The 25,621-nt window shown below is 38.1% G+C and overlaps 1 protein-coding gene across 1 annotated transcript in view; it reads right to left on the bottom strand.

The window, feature by feature from the left end:
* The window catches only part of LOC150077083 (serine/threonine-protein phosphatase 4 regulatory subunit 4-like), a 297,317-nt gene that overhangs the window by 13,074 nt on the left and 258,622 nt on the right, over positions 1-25,621 (bottom strand). Inside the window, exons 22-24 of the mRNA XM_090386255.1 lie at positions 12,593-12,755; positions 10,879-11,267; positions 7,069-7,159 (exon numbers count right to left, since the gene is read on the bottom strand). Coding sequence (XP_090242381.1) covers positions 7,069-7,159; positions 10,879-11,267; positions 12,593-12,755 — 643 coding nt within the window. The remainder of the gene's footprint in view (positions 1-7,068; positions 7,160-10,878; positions 11,268-12,592; positions 12,756-25,621) is intronic.

The following is a 25,621-nucleotide window of genomic DNA, read 5'->3' as shown; positions in this document are numbered from 1 at the left end:
CCTGGACTCAAGGGAGGTACCCATGGACTAGAGATGTGCAAATGTGACCACAATCCACAAAGGAGGATCAAAGGGAGACACAGGAATTACAGACCTGTTAGTTTAACTTCTGTTCCAGGAAAATGAATGGAGGCACTGGTTAAAGAAGCATTGCAGGATCATCTAGACAAGACTTCAGTTATAGCTTGGACACAACATGGGTTTGTTAAGGGGAAGTCATGTCTGACTAATTTGATTGGATACTATGATGTAGTCACAAAGGAACTGGATGTAAAGAATAACTTTGATATCATATATTTCGATCTTAGAAAAGTCTTTGATACTGTTGCACATGGAAGATTGCTGCACAAATTGGAGCAGTGTGGCATTGGAGGAAAATTGCTGCTATGGATAAAGGGATGGTTGAGTGGGAGAAAACAGAGAGTGGTAATCAATGGACACTGCTCTTCGTGGATTAATGTTATTAGTGGAGTCCCTCAGGGTTCAGTGTTGGGTCCATTGTTGTTTTCTGTATTTATAAATGATACTGATGATGATATATCAGGCTTAATGTCCAAGTTTGCAGATGATACGAAGGTTGGCAGGGTTGTTAAGGACACCTGCAACAGGATCTAGAAAAGTTGAGCAGATGGGCTGAGAGGCGGCAAATGAAGTTTAACATTGACAAATGTAAAGTACTGCATATGGGAAACAGTAATCACAGAGTAACATATCAACTTTGTGGTACCACACTGGCAGTGGTAGAGAATGAAAAGGACCTGGGGGTAATTGTGACAGTCTGCAAGAATAGCTCATGGTGTCTTGTCAATGATATACAGGAATTTTTCTAGGAGGGATAAGGAGGTGATTATGCCCTTGTATAAGGCAATGGTCAGGCCACACCTTGAGTACTGTATACAGGTCTGGAGGTCTCATTTTAAGAAGGATGTAGAGCTGTTGGAACAAGTACAGAGAAGGGCAACAAAATTAGTGAATGGAACAAAGGGTTTCTCTTACGAAGAAAGGCTTAAGTTTTGCAAATTACAGTGTCTGGAGACTAGGCACCTGCGAGGTGATCTGACTGAGTTGTATAAAGCCTTGAATGGTTTGAGCATGCTCAATGCAGATGGGATTCTTCCTCTTGCTCAGAATAATCGCCTGAGAGGGCATAAATTCAAATTGAGGAAAAGACGGTTGTAGGATAGATGTGCGGAAGTTTGCCTTTAGCCAGCGGGTGGTTGACTGGTGGAACAAACTTCCATCTGTCGTATAAGTGATAGCTTAAATAGATTCAAGGCAGAACTTAATAAACATTTGGAGCGAGTGGATGGGTGAAATAAGGGGTTTTTTTTTTTTTTTGGCTGATGCTATATAAGCTTGCTTTCTTGCATCATGTGCCTTTGCTAATGCTAACATTCCACAATTCAGTGGTGTATACAACTGCCTCTCCCACATAATGTACTGGGAAGTCGTGCTTGTCATACCACAACACAGCAGCCACAGTCACGCTACCTTGTATGAATATGTACAGTAGCTGCAATGGCAACTTGATGGTGCTGCTTTTATCAAACAATCTCTAATAGTATTGATGCAACTACTATACATGCAAACAAAAAAAAAAAAAAAAAAAAAACATTTCCAAACGATTTGACTCATATATTACTGTGGATAAGAAAGATCCATATTTTTCTTATTATGATTTTTGTGCATTTAGTTTTCATATATTAGTCAACAAACAGAATGTATCGGAGGTCAGAGTGTAATATTAAAAACCACACTGGCCTCAACCGGCCTTCAGGGTTTCCCCGGTAATTCTTATGGCCAGTCCTCCTCTGTTAAGGCAGTGTAGCCAGTGGACATGAGCTGCTGTTGTAATGTTGAGTCAGTTTAGTGTGATGCAAGTAATGGAAAAATAAAAATGAGAACAGGAGTATGTTGTTGGACAAATTACTATAGTGATGTAAAACAATATAGAGTGGGTCAGTAAATCAGAATGTTTTATAATGGATGATTTAACTATCCAGACACTGACTGGAACTTATGGGCTAGTCACTCACTTGATATCAGAACATTTCTGAATTTATTGGATAACTCTTTTCTATAGCAGTATGTTAGCAGGGCAACAACAGAAAGCACTAAACTTTATCTGATTAGCAGCAGTGACTTTTCATGTTAAGAATCTTCAGGTAAAGGAACCATTAGGTGGCAGTAATCAGTGCATTTATTTAAGGTGTTAGATTTTTTTAACAATATAATTACTGTTGAGTGTAAAGGGAAGAGATTTTGATTTTGTAAAGATAATTGCAATGGTCTTTAAACAGTTTTTAGATTATTTTCAGTGGCACCAATTGATGCTGTTAACAATGGAAAATTCTAAATCGGAAGGCTACAACCATAAAACCTTGGCCAAAATTTTCCTTGCACTGACATGGCCATGTTGGAAAGGCCTTGTCACCCTGTGGATGGTAATAAATTTCCCGAATTTTGTTGCAATCGGAGAGGTATATCCACGCTTCATCCAATGTTGCTACGAATTTCCACCTTTCAGATGCCACATATATTTCTTACAGTTTTTGACCCACCGCTCTGCAATGTGCCTTGCTCTTAGGTGGTTTTACCACCTAAGAGTGCCTTGTACACGGGCCTTGTGCTTCTTCTCCAATTGCAAATTTTCGTTGATTATGCAACAAACGGTTGACTGGGAGGTTCCCACATGTGACGCTATAGCTCTTTGGGTTTTTGGATTTTCACCAACAACAAGCGACTGCACTTTTCGTACTACCTCCCTTGTTCGACTTGGAGCAGGCTGCAGTTTCTTCGGTGTTTGCTGCCCACTTGCAGCAGCTTCGCGGAATTTTCCTTTGCCATTCAAAACCTTATGGATACCAAACTTCGATACACTAAAATTTTTCGACTTGCACCTATCAATAATTTTCACATAACTGTACCCTTCTTTGGAAAGCGTGGTTATATAACCTTCCAACCATGGGTCCAATTTCTGAGGCATATCAACATTAAAACAACTTCTACAACTGATGCACCTGTTCATAAGGTTTGGGACTGCGCCTGTGTGAAAAAAATTTACATTCCTGCCATACATCACAAGCAGGATTAATGTCAAAATCGTTATCAAAAGGCCGAATCAACCCTCCGTAGTTGCAGGAGAGATGTACAAAAATTTCCTCTTAACCAGCAATTAATTGATTGTTGGAATAAACTTCCATTTGATGTTGTGTCTTTACTTATGTAAACTCTAGAAGGAAAGGGATGAATCAGATTGGTCCACTTGATATTGATGGGTCAAGTGTTGATGATCCTGCTCAGGTGGCTAACAAACTAAATGAATATTTTGCATCGACATTCACACATGAGGAGTTATTCAGCGAGGGGAATGCCAGAGGTGTATTCAACTCTAGCAGTAAGTTACAGAATCTTGAAATAACTGGGAGTAAAGTGGAGGAGAAACTGTTGAAGATAAACACAAGAAAGGCACCCGGGGTGGATGGGATCTATCCAGTTATATTAAAGGAGGCAGCAAAGGAAGTAAGCAAACCCTTAGCCATAATTATGAGAGCTTCCTTGGACTCAGGGGAGGTACCCATAGACTGGAAATGTGCAAATGTGACCCCAATTCACAAAGGAGGATCAAAGGCTGACACAAGTAATTATAGACCTGTGAGCTTGACTTCTGTTCCAGGAAAATTAATGGAGGCACTGGTTAAAGACGCACTGCAGGATCATTTAGACAAGACTTCAGTTATAGCTCAGACACAGCATGGTTTTGTTAAGGGGAAGTCTTGCCTGACCAACTTGATTGGATACTATGATGCAGTCACAAAAGAACTGGATGCAGGGAATAACTTTGATATTATATACTTGGATCTTAGAAAGGCTTTTGATACTGTTGCACATGGAAGACTGCTACACAAATTGGAGCAGTGTGACATTGGAGGCAAATTGCTGCTATGGATAAAGGGGTGGTTGAGGGGGAGAAGACAGAGAGTGGTAATCAATGGACACTGCTCATCGTGGACTGATGTTATTAGTGGAGTCCCTCAGGGCTCAGTGTTGGGTCCATTATTGTTTTCTGTATTTATAAATGATATTGATGATGGTATATCGGGATTAATGTCCAAGTTTGCAGACGATACAAAGGTTGGCAGGGTTGTCAAGGACACTACTGACACTATGCTTCTGCAACAGGATCTGGAAAGGTTGAGCAGATGGGCTGAGAGGTGGCAAATGAAGTTTAACATTGACAAATGTAAAGTACTACACATGGGAAACAGCAACCCCAGAGCAACGTATCAACTCTATGGTACAACACTGACAGTGGTAGAGAATGAAAGGGACTTGGGGGTGGTTGTGCAGGCAGATATGAAGTTCCCTGAGCAGTGCAGACGGGCTGCAAGAGTAGCTCATGGAGTATTGTCAATGATATACAGGAATTTTTCCAGCAGGGATAAGGAGGTGATTATTCCATTGTATAAGGCGATGGTCAGGCCACACCTAGAGTACTGTATACAGGTCTGGAGGCCTCATTTCAAGAAGGATGTAGAGCTGCTGGAACGAGTACAGAGAAGGGCAACAAGATTAGTGAATGGAACAAAGGGGTGCTCTTACGAAGAAAGGCTTAAGTTTTGCAAATTACAGTGTCTGGAGACTAGGCACCAGCGAGGTGATCTGATAGAGGTGTATAAAGCCTTGAATATAGGCCTCCGTAGCCGAGTGGGCAGGAGCGGGAGTGCAGTAGCACACGCTCTTTGAGTAGACCGGGGTTCAAGCCCCTGCCTGCTGAATACGGTCGATCTGCCAACCCGCACTGGACCAGCGTGGCAGATTATGGTCCATTTCCTTCAGCATGAATTGTTGAGGAGGCTTCCACCCTGCAGTGGGTTGATAATGGCTGCACTTTATTTATTTTATTTTAAAGCCTTGAATGGTTTAAGCATGCTCAATGCTGATGGGATTCTTCCTCTAGCTCAGAATAATCACCTGAGAGGGCATAAATTCAAATTGAGGAAAGACAGATGTAGGATAGACGTGCGGAAATTTGCCTTTAGCCAGCGAGTGGTTGGTTGGTGGAACAGACTTCCATCCCTTGTGGTGGAGGTTGATAGCCTAAATAAGTTTAAGGCTCAGCTGGACAGGTATTTTGAACGAACAGAGGGGTGAAGTGGAAGTGGTTTTTTTTTTTTTTTTTTTTTTGGCTGATGCTGCATAAGCTTGCTTTCTTGCATCAAATGCCTCTACTAATGCTAATGCTAAATGCTAATGGAAGTGGGTAGTTTGGATAAATTTAGAGAAAGATCACAAATTATTAGATGAGATGGACAAATGACGCAGGCAGGTTTTTTTTTTGCTAATTCTGTATAAGCTTGTCTCCTTGTATCATTTGCTAACAATAATCAGGCAGCTTATTGTATTCATAACTAATCTTTAGTCTTCTTTTCTGTTTCACTAGATGCACATCCTTCCTAAAATGAGGGCTCCAACCCAAATATTCAAGATGTGGCCTATCTATTTGCTTTATACCAGCAGTAGTTCTCAACCAATGTATTGTGATATACTGATATAGCACTAAGAACTGGGAAATGTATCACAAAAAATTTGTAGGAGTTCACAATACTTTTAATATATTGAGGTGTATCACACATACATGAAATTCTGTTGTGTGTCATGATGAAATAAAAGTTGGAAATCACTGCTTTATTACAATGGAATGATAACTTTTTTTGTCCCCAATGACAGAGTTCCTGAATATAAATTGCTCATTTGAAATGTTTCTGAGGGCAGAAACGTTTCAAATGAGTGGGTAGCTAAAGCCAAGGAAGCAAGCTTAAATAACTTCAAGTGATGTGTTAAGGTAGTTAACTACACAAGAAAACTAAGTCTTAATTGTTTATACAGTAATGTCAGAAGTGTCGTCAATAAAATTAGTTAATTTGAACTGATGGTTAGGACAAGTAACACTGACATAATAGGACTTACGGAAACATAGTGCCACCCGGAGATAGGGGATGATGAGTTTCGTGGGTTCAGGCATTTTGTATGCTAGTATAGAATCTGTATGGTGTGAGATAGTTGGAAGCAAAGGTATAATGAGAGTGGGAGTAAGCTATGGGCCAGGTGATTGTGACGATTATAACGAGAGCTTCTACATGCAAGTGGAATGGGCAAGTAAGTGTGAATGTCTTATTATGGTTGATTTTAATTTGCCTCTAATTGATTGGAGCAAATGGGAAGGAAACTTGACATGGGGGACAATATTTTTAAATCAAGGAGATTTGACTGAGGTGTTTAAGGCTCTAAGAGGCAAAAGTATAATGAATGAAAACAAAATTTTCACGGTTATAAATGATTCTAGAACTAGAGGCCATAATTCAAGTTATGGGAGGAGAAGTTTAGACAGGATTGCAGGAAGGATGTTTTATTTTAGCTAGCGAGTTATAAATTACTGGATAGTTACCTGCAGGAGCAGGGAAATGCATAGGTTGTCTAATTCCTTTTTTTATTATTTATTAATTATTTATTTAATTTAATTTAATTTTTTATTAATTATTTTTATTATTATTTTTTTTTTTGGGTGGTGCAGCATATAAGCCTTAGGCTGCCTTGCACCATATGATCATTACTAATAACTGGCATAATTGCATTAACTGTCTACCTTGAATTTGTTGCTAACCAAGTGATATATTATCATTTAATTAACAAAATAAAAATGCTGTCACTAACTTTGCTTACAAAAGTATTGATACAAAAGGGCAAACCTGCTAATAATAACCAAGTTCACATGCTTTAAAATTTTGCTTTACAGTAAAATTTTAAAGAATAAAATCAAACTTTTGCTTTTTAACATTTTTCAAAGGCCATCTATTCCTGAAATTTCATTATCTTCACATGATCGCAGCGATCATTAAATAAAAGATGATTTTGTTCTGATGTTCCTTGCTAATTAATATTATATTAATTGCCAGTAATTAATATTTATTTTTCAAGGCATCAGGATCTGCAAAATTATTTTAGCATATTTTTATTATTTAGTTGCATAAAAAGAATAAACTACAAATTGTCTTCAATGACAGTTACCTGAGAGTAGATGTTGGAGTTGGTATTCTACTGCCTGGTGAAGGTGACACTGGGCTTGGACAAGGAGAAGTGATTGATCTGCGTGGAATTTCTAAATATAAAAATGTACCTTTACTATTAATATAAGAAAGCATATGAATATTTCAAAACAAAACATAAAACAAATCTTCATAATAAACATTACATAACATAGTACTGCAAATTTAAACTTTGTAACAGTTGTTTTGGATTTAATAAGTGATTTCCTCCATATTTCAACTATGTTGATTTCAAAAATATTTTCCATTTATTTTCAATTATATAAGGAATTTTTACAAGTTGGGAAAAAATAATAAAATTATTTCATTTATATTAATATTAGTGATGGCAAATGATTCAAGGAAACAAGCTTAAAAAAAAAAAAAAAAAACACCACTATCCACATCATTTGTCCATCTTAATCCATCTTTATCTAATTCTTCTTTAATTAATTCAAACTACCCACTTCTACAACACCATATGGATTTTCCAGTTTGTTCCAACAATCAATTACTCTCTAGCTGAAAGCAAATTTTCATAAAGCTGCTCTGAAACCATCCTTCTTAATTTACTATATTTTATATACTAGTTTTATAGTATTTATACTTTAATTTTACAACCACATTTTAATAATTTTGTATTTCCAGAATATGCAGGCCAGATCTGGCCTGCGGCCGTACATTTGACACTCCTACCATATATGAATCCCATTAAGGTACTTAAGGCTTTAAAGTGGATGAGTAAACTTAATGATAGGGGCATATTTTGGATGTAAGAAACACTTTCACAAGTTATTGGAACAAATTACCAGCTAGCCTTGTTCACTTAGAGAACTTCTGTAGATTTAAAGAGGAATTAGATAAATATTTGGAAGAACTGATAAAATATAAAACTAAAGAAACATTTTATTGTTTATTTTAAATGGCAGATGCTACATATGCTTTGCTTCCTTGCATCATTCCACTTTAATACTAATACTTCTTAATTCCTGAGTATAACCCCCATGCGCAAGCACACTGTGGGTGACCACCTAGAATTACTTGTATTGCCTGGTAACACCCTCTGTGTTACCAGGCAATACTAGGCGGTAGATGACCCTCATCAACCAGTGCAATACCACCACTCTGCTTATTGGAGGCTTGAAGTGGTGGAACCCATGTTTAGTCTCCAGAGCCAAGTTCCAGTCAAATCTTCCCCATCTCTTCCATCATGCAGTATGCCTGATGTCTTTTGAGGTTATAATGGACATCATGGCGAGATCCAAACTTCCTTATATTTTGAGGGCACAGCCCTAAAACGGTGTTTGCAGGCCGGCCGCTAGTTAGTACACTGGACCGAACCTATTGGTAAATCTCTAGGAGGCTTCCAGATCAACTAGTGTATAACCTTGCTACCTCTACTCTGCCAGATAGTGACTGGGGGGAGTCCAAGTAGCATGTATGCAGGGGCATTGTCGAAGCCACGTTATGTCAAGGATCGGGGTATATTCTTACCATGTGTACGCCATATCCAAAAATTTCATTACTTCATACAGCATGTCCCTCCCACTTTTCTTACTATGGAATATACCATGAATTGGCAAACTAATAGAGTAAGCTTATCTGCGAAAAGATCTAAACCTCCCAAACACTTCCAAGTCCATTTCACAAATATATGTGGTCTCAGTTCTAATCTCAACGATGTCCATTTCCACTTGCAATCTGCCAAACCCCATGTACTTTTTCTGACAGAATCTCAGTTCTCGGTTGATTCAACCCCTGCTCATCTCAGTTGCCCAAATTTGCTGTACAATTCCTTTCATCTCAAAGGTGGTACTTGTGCATATGTCCGTTCTGATATTCCCTGTCAGAGACTTGGTAATTTGGAATCACCTCTTTTCGACCTTCTCTGGCTTAAAATCTCTCTACCTCATTCTGTGAAATTCATCTGTTGTCTCTACCGTTCTCTCAACTCCACTAATCACTTGGAACTCTTTGACTTCCTCTCTTTGCAACTTGAATTTCTCCAGTCCAAATTTCCTAACAGTGAGGTAATTTTCCTTGGTGATTTTAATGTTCACAACTCCAGCTGGCTTCCATTTTCTAGTCACACAGACCCAGCTGATCGAGATGCTGAATCTTTTGCAATTACTAATGAACTTGCACAGATTTTTCCTTTACCTACCAGAATACCAGACAATCCTAACCATACAGCCCAACATGCTTGATCTTTTTCTCACAAACAACCCTTCAAAGTACATGGATGAAGTGAGTGGTCCTTTAGGTACCTCAGATCACAACTTGGTGATTGTCTCTTCTCCAAGGAGCCTTTATCTCATGGCTATTCCAAACCTCGTGTTTGGCATTACAAGAATGCCAAAATGGGATGACCTGCAAGATTTCTTTTCTTCTTTTCCTTGGTCGGATTACTGTTTCAAAACTTCTGATGTTAGCGTTTGCGCAGATCGTGCCAGTGAAATTATTCTTGTAGGAATGGAATCCTTTATCCCACACGCCACTTTAAAATCTCGTCCTTTATCTAAACCTTGGTTTTCCAATAAATGTGCTAAGGCTGTTCAAGAGAAGAACGTTGCATACCATAATTGGCTTGTTTCTAATTCCTCAGTTTCATTTTCTGCCTATATCAAAGCTCGCAACAATTGTAAAGCAGTTATTAATCAGTCCAAACTAGATTTTGAATAGGCTATAATACAATCATAATAAAGTCATAATAAAATAGTACAATTGTAATAAAACCATCTTTCTAATAAACTGTCAAAAGGCATGTTGAAACAGAAAATTGTATAAATAAGAGATGATGCAAATTCGTAAAAATAATTAATTCATTTAATCTTAACAAAAAGATAACTATATGGCATGATTCCCTCCATGGGGGGCTTCATCAGTGGTCCATTAATAATCAAATGACAACAGCAGCAGTGAGGTACCTCCATAGCCAGGTGGGCAGGAGCAGCAGTGCGTAGCACATGCTTCTTGATTAGACCGGGGTTCGAGCCCGTGACCACCAGATGCGGAAAGGTCAGGAAATGACCACCGCATATTCCCGGAGCAATATGGCCTTAGTTGCTAATGCTCCTAAAAACCAAATAACAACAACAACAGCAGCAGCAGTGCAATCCCACTATAATACAGCCAAGCCTCCTTCAATGTTTCACAGATGTAATAATTTTACCTTCAAAGACTGATGAGGATAAACAAACTTCAAAAACCACCTGAACCAAAAAATAAGTTTAACATCTTGTCATATCCAATCTAATTTGGCATTCATTAAAATAATGTCTATTAATCTTCACTGTAATAACAGCTACTTCCTACATATGGTACAGTGTTTTTGACATTTGTCAGTTTGCATTTTTTTAACTAATGCAGTATGTATATATATATATATATATTTTTTTTTTTTTTTTGTTTTGTTTTTGTGTGTGAGAATACCATGAAGAGATCCAGAGGAAGGAGTTTCAATATACAGTATCTCTATTAAGATTAAATAAATTATTTTCTGCACAGTGTAGCACATTTTCTTATTTAAAACTGTTTTTTTCTTTCTTAATAAATTTATATTTTTCTTCTATAATACACCAGTAGGGTTATTCATCAAATAAATTTCAAGCATTATAATATTTTAGTATTACTCTTTGTTATCAAAATCCCATTACCATTTTAATGTATTCATCTGGCATACATATTCTACTTTTCCATCTTCTCTATATTTTTACAGTAATTTAAGAAATATTACTATCATATTACTAATACTACTACTCAGAGCATAAAAAGAATATATATAACTACATACCTGGGGATGGAACAGGAGTACCAACATACTTTGTTTTAGTCCTACTGTTTGATGGAATGGGTGATATACTTCTCTCTTTAGCAGCAGTTGGAGACAAAGGAATTGTAGCATGCAATGCATTTGGTATTATTTCATCTATTTCTAACCCTCCAATGTATGTGGGATGTGGAGAAGGAACTCTTTGGGATTTTGACACTGTAGGATAAGTGGGACTATCAACAAGTGATGAAAGATTAACTAGAGATGGATGATACAGAGGTAGATGATCCAAACCTGGTGGTGGTGGAGGAAGCGTAGGCATAGGTGAAGGACAACGATCAGGTATGGGAATCTGTTTCACTCCTTGATGAGGGGATGGGATCCTGGATATAGCTACCGGACTTTGTTTTCTGTAAGTGAAATCATAATTAAAAACTCTTGCACGAGTTGTTGAAAAAAAAAAAAAAAAAAAAAAAGAAAATTTTTTTTTTAAATAGTAAGAGAATGGGAATGATAAATAATCATCAAGCCTGATATAAAAATTCTTCAGCTATTTTTAACCTCAAGAACAAATGAGTGAAAGAAATGAGTTCTGGAAAATGTTTTGATGAAACAAAAATTATTCAAAGCTGAATGAATTTAGGCAATAGTATATATTTTTAATAAATAGCAATATACATACATACTTCTCCACTGGTACTGCACTATACACTTTATTTAAAGTGCACAGAGCAATACCAAGCAACTCTTAGTGGAGTGTCTCCATAATATGAGATCAGTACATTTAGTAGCAAACTCAGTTTGCTCAAACTGAGAATTGAGCTAACTTTTAATTTTGCTCAAACTGTATAAAAATTAATTTCAAACGAAAACAGTTTGCTATGAAGATACCTGCATGTAATTCTGTTTTCTTTCTTTTCTTTTTTTTTTTTTCTGTTAAACTGACAATTTGCTTATGAATATTTGAGAAATTCAGAAATATCATTGGAACTTTCTACACACTCAGGTCATATAGAGTACATTTATACTTCTGTAGCCCTAGATTTCTTGAACCACAAACAATTTTTATAGCTACTATCAGTATTAGTAATGGAAAAGGATGTAAGAAAGCAAGCATCAGCTAAAAAAAATATATATATATATATATAAATAATAATAAATAAATAAAAGAAAATAAACTGCCACATCATTTGTCCATCCTCTCTAATTATTTGTCTAAAATTTATTGCCTTAAATTTATTCAACCTACCCGCTTCCACTACACAAGGTGGAAGTTTGTTCCAACAATTGATTACTTTGGCTGAAAGTAAATGTTCTTTCTAGCAACCATCCTTCTTCAATTTAAATTTATGTCCCCTTATGCATGGTACACAAGGAAAAATAAGGTCACAAGCATTTAGTTTATTCAATCCATTTGAAGCCTTAAATACTTCAATCAGTTCTCCTCATTCATTGAATAATTTTACTCCTTTGATGCATTGCTGTATTAAAAAGTTTTTTTAAATAGCAATTTTCTGTTCACAGTAAAATACCAAAAAACCTAGTAAATACCTAGTAAATACCAAACTTGACCTTTTACATTAATCATTTAATTTCCCAGCTCTGGAAATTTTCCAGAAATAATAAATACGATCATTCATTTGGAATTTATAAATGATATTAAAATGCATAAACATATAAAAATCTGAAATTGCAAATGTCATCTTTAAAGTATAACATTAAAAAATATACTTGCCTTGATGATGGAATGCTTGACTTTACAGATGAAATAACTGTAATATGAGAAGACAAGAATGTGCTTTCCTTTTGATCCTTACTTAATATCTCTTTCTGGTTAAATTTAAATCCATCTGTACTGACTGATGGACAGGAATACCTTTTATTTTGTGATCTGGGACCTAGGTAAACGAATTATTAATTCATGTTATTTTGTAAAGATCTTTAGAATCTTACAAAAACAGTTCTTAACTTTAAAATGATTGTGCACATGCTCTCTCTCTTTCTGTATGCATGCATGTGTGTGTTTGAGAATTTTACCAAAAATAATTCTTCAAAAAACTTTTTTTTTTTGATGAAATTCATTGAATGGCCTAAATTTTTCCATTTGCATTTTGATATTACTGTTGATTAATCAGTAATTTAGATGCTTTAAATATGATTTTTACATGAAAATCTTTCAACATTACTTTTTTTCTATGCACTTAAAATATCCTGCTTTTAAACTTCCATTTGATTAACAGTCAACCAGTATAGATTGTTAATCCACTACTATTATTATTAGCCATATGGTGCAACGAAGCCTGAGGCTTATGTTGCACCAGCCAAAAAAAAAATTTCTGAATTACCCTGAGAGAGAGAGGAGGGGTGACTTGCTGTACTCATCATGGAACAAATAGTATTAGTATTGGCAAATGATGCAAGGAAGCATATTTATACAGTATTAGCCAAAAAAAACCTTCCCACATCACCTGTTCATTCCTCTCTAACTACCCACTTCACAACACTAGATGGAAGTTTGTTCCAATAATCAAAAACTGGCTAAAAGTAAATTTCCCCATGTCTATCCTGCAACTGCCCTTCCTCAACTTAAATTTATGCAAGAGTAAGGATCCATCAGCATTTAGCTTACTCAATCCATTCAGACCATTAAACATCTCAATCAGATTTCTTTGCAGGTGCCTAGTTTCCAGATGCCACAATTTTCAGAAATGAAGTCTTTCTTGGTGTAAGTACCCATTCATCACTAATGTCATTGCTCTTCTCTGCACCTGTTCCAATGGTTTCACATCCTTCCTAAAATGTAGCTTCTAGATCTATATGCAGTTGTTGTTATTTTTGGCACAAAGGCTGCTTAGGCCATATTGCACCTATCAGTGATTGCACCCATCTGCATTGGAAGTTACCAATGGTGACTGTTATGGAAACAGTCAGAAATGATCATATAATTTTATTCGTTTAAGAAAGCAGAATAACTATGGGATTACCATTGTTGCCTATGATATGAGAGAGTGTCAAAGGTTCTTTTAGATTTGGAAGAAAGCTGAATGAGAGTTGCTGAGCATGTTTGTATAGGGTGCATTCAACAAGAATGTGCTTCACTGAGTGGACAGTTGCAGTGTGTACACTGTGGAGGATCATTTCCTGTGGGGAGAAATAGGTGAGTAAACTGACTGTGACCGATTCGTGCTCTGGCCAAGATTACTTCTTCCTTTCTGTTTACACGAAAACTAGAGGTACATAACTGTGGTTTTGGTTTTATTTGAAATAGCTTATTATCCATTTGAGTCTGTTATAGAAGTGTCCATTGTTCCTTACATACCCTTTGTATATTAGCTCTGTAATCAACATATGGAATGCAAAAACATGAAGATGCTGGGTTGGATGGATGTTTTGCAGTATAGTCTGCACATTCGTTTCCTGGTATCCCAGTGTGGCCTGGGATCCAGCAGAAGATGACTACTTGCTGGTGTTCCTGAACGTGTGTCTTATTCCTTATGGTTTTTATTAAAGGATTGGTTAGTGAGGTGGTGTTTTGTAAGGCTACTAGTGTACTCTATGAGTTCGTATATATTATACTTTTTTTGATAGAGAGATGGAGAATATATTCTTGGGCAAACTTGATGGCTATATGCAGTACTATGTGGCCTAAACCATCCACTCATACAGGATAATCAACCCCTTATCACAGCTGGATAAAATTCCTGTATATTACTGACAAAACCTCATAAGTTGTCCTAGTAGCATACCTGCATTGCTCAGAGAGCTTCATGTCTGACTTCACAATTACCCTCAAGTCTTTTTTGATTCCCTAGTACCCTGAGTGTTGTACCATACAGCTGGTATGTTATTCTAGGACTGCTGATACCCATATGTACTACTTTTGGAACTTCTCAGCCCATCTGTTTAATTTATCCAGGTCTTGTTGAAGTAACATACCCCAGTTTTTGTCATTAACCACCCTGCCAACCTTTGTATCATCTTGAAACTTAGATATTAAGCCTATGTCATTACTGAATCATTAATAAATAGTAAAAACAACAATGGACCCATGGAAAAGTTTGGAGAAACTCAAGTACTCTCAATACTTCTAAGGCTTTCAATATTATATTTGTCATAAAGGTCTTCTTAGCAAGTCTCCATCTGATGGTTTGTTTGTTTGTTTGTTTGGGAATTTCTTGGGCGCATCGGCAACTATGGCCATAGTGTGCCATGCATATGGTAACTATGCATGTCATTTTTTCTCAAATAGAGAAAATGGAAAGAAGGGACCAGAAAGTTTTTTTTTTTTTTTTTTTTTTCTAACTAAAGAAGGTGATATACTTTAATTATCTTGAGAAAGTTATAAATGCTTGAGACATTTGTTTCATTGTTTAAAAGTGAGGTAAGTGTAAGATCTTTTGTTGTGGATGAAGTGTAAAGATTCTGGCGTTCTCTCGTATATTTTGTGCATTCAACCAGAATGTGTTTCACTGTGAGCATTGTATTACAGTGATGACATTGAGGGGGTGTTTCTCCTCTTAAAAGATAACCATGAGTTACATTTGTATGTCCTATTCGCAGACGAGCCAATATTACCTCCTGGTGTCGGATTGAACTGAAGCTGGAAGGCCATCGCTCAAGGTTTGGCTTGATACTTCGAAGTTTATTGTTTGGCTGATTTTCCCATAATAACTGCCATTGGCACGTGCATTTTTCCAGGATTATTGCTCGATAGTCTTGATGAGGCACTTTCCACTTGTTCTCGGGTGGTAGGTGAGCTAATTTGGCAGCATTGTCCGCTAGTTCATTTCCAGGAATTGCCATATGTCCTGGGACCCAGCAGAAGTGTATGTTTTTCCCAAGTACTGATAAGGTATGCAGAGAGCTGACTATTCTTTTCACGACTGGGTGGGTGATGTTCATTGTGTTTTTTAGTGCTTGAAGTGCACTTAAGGAATCTGTGAAAATTATGCTGTTGTTGATATCGGAAGACTCGATATGATTCAGTGCAACCTGAATTGCTATTAGTTCTGCGGAAAATATACTGAACTCACGTGATAACTGATAAGCTAATGTGATGTTTGGGAAAACTGCGGCGATTCCAACGTGGACATCATTCTTTGATCCATCAGTATGTACTATGGAGAAGCTAGGATACTGGTTCACTACTGCATGGTATAGCTGCAAGAAGTTTTCTCTATGCAATGTAGATTTATTCCATTCATGCAGATGTAAATCACATGAGGGCAGAATGATATTCCAAGGAGCAAGAGAGGATGGGAGGCTATGTGCCACATTGTCTAAGGTTAGATTTAGTTCTTCTAAGAGGCGTTTTATTCTCATACCCAAAGGACGATTAGCATTAGGCCGGTTTTGGTATAACATGGTGTGCTGTGATGAGAAAAGTATCTGCCAATTTGGGTGTTCTGGCATAGATCTAATTTTATAGGCGTAACGTAGTATCAGTTGTTGTCGCCTGATCGAGAGAGGAGGTTCGTGTGCTTCAGCATATAAGCTATGTATTGGTGACGTGCGATATGCTCCTAATGCAACGCGTATTCCACTATGATGGATAGGGTCAAGCCAGCGAAGGGCACTAGGTCTTGCTGAACTATAGACTGGTGCTCCGTAGTCAAGTTTTGATCTTATTAATGCTCTATATAGCCGTAATAAAGTAAGGCGATCAGCTCCCCAATTAGTTGCAGAGAGAACCCGGATGATATTTAGTTTTTGTTGACATGAGTTTCTTAGTCTTTTGATATGCTCAACAAAAGTGAGTTTCTGGTCTAAAGTGATTCCTAAGAACCGTATGCTCGGATGAACTGCTATTGGTTGGCGATTCAGTTGTAGCTCTGGATTGGGATGGAGTTTGCGTTGGCGGCAAAAATGGATGCAAAATGTTTTTTCTGGACAAAGTTGAAATCCATTAGTCTGAGCCCATGAACAGATCTTATTTATTGCCACTTGCAACTGTCTCTCAATAGTATTCATATTTTTAGCATGACACCAAATACTAAGATCGTCTACAAACAGTGCTTTATCAACAGTGTCTGGAATTTGTCCGGCAATGGAGTTTATTGCAATTATAAAAAGTGAAGCACTGAGTACAGAGCCTTGAGGAACTCCTTCTTCTTGGGAAAATACTTGGGACAGTGAGGTTTTGAATCGAACCTGGAATGTACGCTTGCATAGGAAATTCTGTATGAAAATCGGGAGGTGACCCCGAAGTCCATGACGATGTAATTCACGGAGTATTCCATACTTCCACGTGGAATCATAGGCCTTACTGATGTCAAAGCAGACTAACACATGGTGTTCCGATCTGAGGAATGCATTACGGATGGAATTCTCTAGTCTGACTAGTATATCTAGTGTAGATCTGTTTTGTCGGACACCGTATTGTGCAGAATGTAGCAGATTGAGATTTTCAAGGTACCAGATCAGTCGGCGGTTCACCATCTTTTCGAGAATTTTGCAAATGCAACTGGTCAAGGCGATTGGTCTATAATGAGTGGGATTTGTAGGGTCTTTACCTGGTTTAGGGAAGGCAAGGACCGTAGCGTGATGCCATTGATTAGGAAATTTATCTTCCAGGAAGAGTCTGTTGAATAGATGAAGAAGTAACTGTAATGATTCGGTACTTAGTTCCTGAATCATGGAATAGTGAATGTTATCTGGTCCTACAGCACTGCGTCTAGATGTTGACAAAGCTCTATGTAATTCGTGAATGGTAAAAGGTAAATTGTATTGTTCATCTCCTTTTGAAGAGAAGTTTAACTTTTGTTTCTCTAAACTTGTTTTTAATCTTCTGAAAGTCGGTGTATAACTTTCTATTGCTGATGTTTTTGCAAAGGTTTCACCTAGTATATTGGCAATTCCAGCAGGATCATTTACATTCTGCCCTCTCCATTCCATGATGGGTAGGGGTATCGGTTTATATTTGCCACTCATTTTTCTGATTGCTTTCCAAATTTTATGTGTAGGCATTGCTTGATTAATAGTCGAAGTGAAGCGGATCCAAGCAGCCTTTTTATTGCAGCGTCTAACATATCTCGCTCTTGCTCTAGCACGCTTATATTGAATGAGATTGGTTGTAGTTGGACTCCGGCGAAAAGAATTCCAAGCTTTGCTTTGCATTTTTTTTGCCACAAGGCATTCATCACTCCACCAGGTTTTTGGATGAATCGGTAATTTTGATGAGGATTTCGGTACGGTTTGTTCTGCTGCATGTAATATCATTTTGGTGACATAGTCAACTGCTTCATCAGTTGAGGAATTTTGGATTATTTCGGGATCAAGCTTGGTTAATTTTTTATAGGACTGCCAATCTGCTTTATCAGTAAGCCAATGCGGAATTTTAGTAGGATGATGAGGGGGCTTATTAAGTAATTCAATTATTATGGGGAAATGATCGCTATGTAGCGGATCGTTGTTTACCGTCCACTTTAGAATAGGATATAAGGTTGCAGAACAGATAGACAAATCTATTGCAGTGCTTGTTCCTGAAGGAAGGTGAACGTATGTAGGTGAACCGTCATTTAGAAGAAGGAGGTTGTTATTGTCTAGACACTGTTCAATTAGTTTTCCTCTTTGGTCGATGTTGTTGTTACCCCAAAGAGTGTGATGACCATTTAAGTCTCCCAGAATGAGGAAAGGTGTTGGGAGTTGAGTTATAAGATTGTTGAGATCATTTTGCTGGAAGGTATAGCTTGGTGGAATGTATAAGGAGCAGATTGTCATATGGATGTCAGCAGCTATACGGACTGCTATTGCCTCGAGGGGAGAATTCAGTGAGACCTGTTTGGTAGGAATATGTGGGTTTGTTAAAATAGCTACGCCACCATGTGCGATATTCTGATTGGTTCTGTCTTTTCTAATAATGTTATAATGAGACAGTTTTGGTGTATTTTGGGGTTTTAAATAAGTTTCTTGAAGGCAGAATACATATTGGTGAGTATTTACAGGAAAGATCGTATAGGTCATCGATATTGGCGCGGAATCCACGACAGTTCCATTGTATTATTCTGTTCATTGTTTATCTCTTATTAGACTTTCTGAGCGTTTTCGGGTTGTTGAGGTTTTCTGTTTTTCACTTTTGTTTTTATCTTTTTTTGGGAAGGAAGGCCTTTCGGTGTCCATATCTTCTTCAACAAAGATTTGAAGAACAGGGTCATCTGCTGATTTTTCTTTGGTGTCCATTTGTTGTTGGTGACTAGAAGTTAGGATATGTTTTTCTTTAAATCCTTCATCCGGAGTGTGTATGTTTTCTTGTGGTATGGTAATTGGTGTATTTACTGCTTGGGTTTGAGTTGCACTGTACAAAGATTTTACGTAATTTGAGAAAGACTGTTTTGGAGGTACTGTTATTTCAGTTTGCGATCCGGTTGATTGGAATTTTTTGGTGGCTTGGGCATACGTAGGTCTGTCTGCATGAATTGGTGGTGAGATGATTCTTTTTGCTTCTTGGTAAGAAACATTATGCTCAGTTTTATATTTCTGGATAAGTTTCTCACTTTTCCAGCGCTCGCATATTCTGGCATAAGCGGGATGATCTTTTTTGCAATTTGGACATACTGATTGAGGAGCATTACAGTTTTCGCAATCGTGTTCGATTGAACCACACTTTGCGCAAGTAGGGGTTCCCCGGCAAGCTGTTTGGGAATGTCCATACTTCTGGCATCGGAAACACCGTAGCGGGTTTGGGACATATGGTCTGACATTACATACCAGATATCCGGCCTTAATGGATGATGGACGATTCGGTGTGTTAAAGGTCAAGATCAGATTGCGGGTAGGGATCAGATTACCATCTTTTCTCGTGGAGATTCTCTTGACATGAATAACTCCTTGTTCTTTCAGTTCTTCTAGCATTTCTTCTTCAGTTACATCTAGTAAGTCCCAGTTTGAGATCACTCCTTTAGAGGTGTTTAGTGATCTGTGGGGTGTTACAGTTACTGGGAGACCTGCAAAGAAATTTGTTTTCAGAAGTCGCTCAGAATGTTTGGTATTAGATGTCTCAATGAGAATATCTCCTGATCTGAGTCTTTTTACGGATTTTGGAGATCCTGCTTTACTTTCCAATTCCTTTTGAATTCTAAAGGGAGAGAGTTTGCCAACTGCATTCTCACCAGTTGAATGGATGATTAGATAGGTTGGAATTGGATATGTCTCTGGCTCAGTTTTTTGGCGCTTTGCCGTTCCTGCTGTGGAACTGTCTTTCTTTTTTGATATCTGGATTGCGTCTGGCAGCCCAGATAAGTCTGAGTTTGATTTACTCATGATATGCTCTTTTTGGCCCCGGGAGATTGTCTTTTTCTCCCAGGTTACCAGCCCCGCCATGTGGAGGCAAGAGCGGTGCCGCCTAGTGACCCAAGCGAAGAAAAGGGTTAGTAGTAACTAAAAATAAAAAGAGGGATTAAAGAAAGGTGGCTTTCCTTTCTAGGTTATAGTATTTGAATATATCTATTTAAATATAATATTCAGGAGTTATCGGACTTTCGAAACTCAGGAGAAACGTATTTACAATTAAGCGTACTAGATAATCACTCTGGAAAGGCGCTGTGGTCACTAATATCGCTTGGCACTCGGGGCCTCCATCTGATGGTCTGACTGACAATTTTTGCAATTGGCTGGCTGAGCTGTTCTTTGACCACTCACTAAATTTGATGACAGATGGTTATTATTTAAAGAGTGCACTACATTTTAAAGTCATATTGCACTATGTGTGTATTATGTTCATACAAGTCTGGTTCATGGCTGGATTTGCATGTTGTGCAGGCTGAAAAACCTAGCATAACTCATGGAAGAACCCTACTCCCTCTGCCTGAGATTGGCTAACTACAGCCCCAACTGAAGAGGTGTTCAAGAATTTCTCCATTCTCTCTAAATGGGTGGCAAGTGGCAAACCACTATAATACCATGGAGGATGACGGTAGATGGTTTTCTAATTTCTCAATTGAGATGATGCTGGAGTTTGCCCCAAGTTTCTATTCTTTTACCTACTCCTTTTCTCATATGTTAACAAACTTGGAAGGATGATTGCAGAACAGATCTGCAGAAGTTTCCCTTCAGCAACAGTTGGTTGATTGTTGGAATAAACTTCTTGGTGTTGCTGTGGAAGTGGATAATTTGAATAAACTGAAGGAAGAACTAGACAAACTATTTGAAGGGGTGGACAGGTGATGTGGGAAGTGTATTTTGTTTAATTTTTTCTGATGTATAAGCTTACTATCTTATATCATTTGCCATTACTAATGCTAATAATAACTTTTCCTGACTGGAAATACTATGCATAGTTTATCTGATTATAATATGCTGCTGCTAAACTACTTTCCAATTTAGTAAACACTGCTCTGCAGAAACTCAGTTGCAACAAAAAATCTGCTGCTCTCATGTTTATAGATATGTTATTATTTCCAGTAAAAAATGTGTTCTTGTCTATAACACATTTTTTACTGGAAATAATCCCGACTTTTAAAATTTTTTTCACATAAACACATCACAAATATTGCTTTCTCTTCATTATTCTGAAGAAAGATGTTTAATCATTTTATAATTGATGTTATCTGGCCCGATGGCTCTGGGATAGAGAGAGTGGCACTTTCAGTCCCCACTGTGTAAAAGGCTGGTTATAGGATTTACAGCCATTTGAAGACAGCTTTAATTGCTGTTTTTCTGATTTTTATTTAAGGGCCAGAAACTCTGGAGTGTAGGATATTTTGGCAGACACTTTAGTGAATGCCTACCCAAGACTGTTTGCAATTGGCTCTGCAATTGCATGTCCATTATGCTCCAGGATTAATAAAGGGTGCGATATGTATTTCCCCTTCATTTTACAGACTTTGTCCCTGATGACTTTTGCTGTTGCCGCCTGGCTGACAGAAGACATGAAGTGGATTCAAGATTCCTTATGGCTCTGACGTCTAATTTAATGAGCTTTGGCGCCTGCATGATTAGATTTTTCATGGTGGGATATTGATGGAATATCCTCCTATGCTTTGTTTTGTGCCTTTCTTGCTGCTGTGCATTCTGTGTTTCACCATGGTTTAGGAAAAGATGGTAACTTATTTGATGTCTTTGGAATTGCAATTGCCAGTGCTTGGACAATACTTTCTGTGATGTGCTTCACTGCTTTGTTAATTGGCTCCTTGCTAACTATGGTTGTATAACATTGCCAGATGTTTGAAGGCATTCCAGTCAGCACGAATGATCTTCAACCATGATATCCTAGACGGGTGGCATGGTCTCCCTTTGCAAAGGGTGGATATTATGGGGAAGTGATCACTACCGTAAGCAGTTTCTTCAATCTCCCATGTACACACAGGAAGGAGGGAAGCAGAGCAGATGAAAAGATTAATGGAAGTAATATGGAGAAATGTATTAGATCCCAAATTTAGAAGAGTAAGGTAGTTGTTTTCCAGCATACGCTCTATAGACCAACCCATTTCAATGATGTAAGCAATACCCCACAGAGTATTATGTCCATTAAAATCCTCTAGTAGGAGAAAGGGGGATGAAAATGCTTAATGAGATCAAGTTCTGCCTGGGTGATATCGTTTGCAGGTGGAAAATAGATTGGGCAGATAGTTAGAAAGAACCCTACTATGAGGTAAATAGATACAGCCTCTAATGTAGTGATCAGTATCGCAGGTTGGAAAGGAATATGATTACCCACAAGAATGGTGACCCCCTCCATGGGCAGGTCCATCTGCATTTCTGTCTTTCCACAGAATAGTGCAGCCATGCATGTAAGGGTCCTCATTTGCCTTTAAATATGTCTCCTGTAAGAAGAAGGATCTTGATGTCTTCACTATTTTGATGGAAACCATGGCAGTTTCACTGCAGAAATTTGAATGTGGACATTATGTATATTTGCTTGGTCGTTCTGGGGACTTCCGAGGGGCTAAGGGCTTTTCTTTCTCAGTCTTGAATTTATCCTTTTTTTGGGAAGTATGGATGTTGCCCATTGTCCATATCTTTGTCTGCAAAACATTTCAAGACCACATCTTCATTTATTTCCTTCACCACTATCTCCATTTTTCATTTGTTGTGGGCAAAGAGTCAAGCTTTTTGGTATTTTTCATCTTACTTGATTTAGGTAGATGTGGAGCAGTTAGTGGTATCGATATGGTAGTGGTAACTGATTGATTATTTGGTGCTGGCTTTTGAGTGTTCAATAAGTAACATGCAATGGAAGCAAAAGATTCTTTTGGCGGGATTGTCACGTCTGCTTGAGTTCCAACAGATTGCTTCACTGCAGCCTTTTTGAGAATAAGTGGGCTTATTGCTACTTATTGGCATTACGTTTTCTAGCCTGCTAATATGGAGTATTCAGCTCTGCCTTGTGTTCTGCATTTGCTTTTCTTGTTTCCACTGGTGGCATGCCCTTGAGTATGCAGGGTGCTCACCTTTTCAGTTGACAAAAGTGGGTTTGGTGGTTGTACATGCATTGCTTTCATGGTCTTTTGCACCGAACCAAGCACAAGCAGGTGCTCCATGGCAGGCCATCTGTGAATGTCCATATTTCGGGAATTTGAAACATTGTGGTGGGTTTGGAATGTAGTAGTAGTAGTGGCATGTGATGCAAGAAAGCAAGTGTATGAGCTTATGCAGCATCAGCCAAAAAAAAAAAAAAAAAAATCACACCATTCCCTCCAAATGCCTGTCCAGTTCCTCCTTAAATTTATTCAACCTATCAACTTCCACAACGACAGATGGAAGTTTGTTCCAGCAATTAACCACCCGCTGGCTAAAGGCAAATTTCCGCACATCTATTCTACATCTGTCTTTTCTTAATTTGAATTTATGCCCCCTTAGGTTCGTAATCTGAACAAGTGGAAGGATCCCATCAGAATTCAGCATGTTCAACCCATTCAAGGCCTTATACACCTCAATCAGATCACCTCGCAGGTGTCTAGTCCCCAGCCACTGCAATTTGCAGAACTTAAGCATCTCTTCGTAAGAGGATCCCTTCATTCCCCTCACCAATCGTTTTGCCCTTCTCTGTACACGCTCAAGCAAATCTACATCCTTTCTAAAATGAGGCCTCCAGACCTGTATGCAGTACTCAAGGCGTGGCCTGACCATTGCCTTATACAGAGGGACAATCACCTCCTTTTCCCTGCTAGCAAAATTCCTATATATCATTGACAAAACCCCATGACCTGCCCTGGCAGCCAGTCTGCATTGCTCAGAAAACTTCATATCTGACTGCACAATTACTTCCAAGTGTTTTTCGTTTTCTACCACCTTAAGTGTAGTACCACACAGGTGATACTTTTCTCTTGGGTTACTTCTACCCATATGCAGTACTTTGCATTTGTCAAGGTTAAACTTCAGTTGCCACTTTTTAGCCCATCTGCCCAAATTATCTAGATCCTGTTGCAGTAGCACACTGCCATTACTGTCATTAACAACCCTGCCAACATTTGTATCATCTGCAAACTTTGACACTAAGCCTGATATACCTTCATCAATATCATTGATAAATATACAAAACAACAGTGGACCCAACACCAAACCCTGTGGGACTTCACTAATAACATTAGTCCACGAAGAGCAGCACCCATTGATTACCACCCTGTGTCTTCTCCCACTTAACCATCCTTTTATCCATTGTAGCAACTTACCCTTAATACAATTCTCCAATTTGTACAATAGTCTTCCATGCACAACAGTGTCAAAAGCTTTCCTGAAATCCAAATATATGATATCAAAATTATTTTTTGCATCCAGTTCCTTTGTAACCACATCATAATAACCAATCAAATTTGTCAGACAAGACTTTCCCTTAACAAACCCATGCTGTGTCTGAATTATTGCTGCAGTCTTGTCTAGATGATCCTGCAATGCATCTTTAACCAGTGACTCCATTATTTTACCCGGAACAGAAGTTAAACTAACTGGTCTGTAATTACTTGTGTCACCCTTTGATCCCCCTTTGTGAATTGGGGATACATTTGCACATCTCCAGTCCGTGGGACCTCCCCTGAGTCCAAGGATGCTCTCATAACTATAGCTAAGGGTTTGCTTAGATGCTTTGCCGCCTCCTTTAATATAACTGGATAGATCCCATTCCACCCCAGGTGCTTTTCTTATGTTTAACTTCAACAATTTCTCCTCCACTTTGCTCTCAGTTATTACAAAATCATTAAGTACCCTGCAACAATTTGATAACCTTCTGCCATTTTCAAACCTTAATAATTCCTTATGTGTGAATGTAGATGCAAAATATTCATTCAGTTTGTTTGCTATCTGAGCAGGATCATCAACACTCGAACCATCGATGTCAAGTGGACCAATCAGATTCATCCCCTTCCTTTTAGAGTTTATATAAGTAAAGAAATCCTTGCTGTTTTTCTTATCATCTTTTGCCAAGGATTTCTCGTAATCTGCCTTTGCCTGCCTAACCTCGTTTGTGACCTGATTACAGACTAGCTTATATCTACCATACGCTTCTGAGTCGCTTGATAATTTATATGCATCCCATGCATTTTTCTTCTCTGTTACGAGTCTCATTAGTTCATTTGTTAACCATTTAGGCCTAAGCCTTGAACAATATTTCTTAATAGGTATGAAACTTTTAGTAGCATCCACGATTAATTCCTTGAATGCTTCCCACTGATTTTTTTTTTTTTTTTTTTTTGATTTGGTAGTTGTTGGCGCATCGGCTTCTGTGGCCATATTGCACCTCCCAAGGTTTTTGCAGTACTTTGATCCAAGCCCGAGGCGGGAATCGAACCCGCGACCTTTGGGTTGCCGGGCAGGTATCTTTACCCACTCGGCT

Source organism: Mastigoproctus giganteus, chromosome 12, assembly GCF_048544385.1.
Source record: "Mastigoproctus giganteus isolate SK-2022 chromosome 12, ASM4854438v1, whole genome shotgun sequence".
Classification (NCBI taxonomy): Eukaryota; Metazoa; Arthropoda; class Arachnida; order Uropygi; family Thelyphonidae; genus Mastigoproctus; species Mastigoproctus giganteus.
This window is presented reverse-complemented; position numbering and strand designations above follow the sequence as displayed.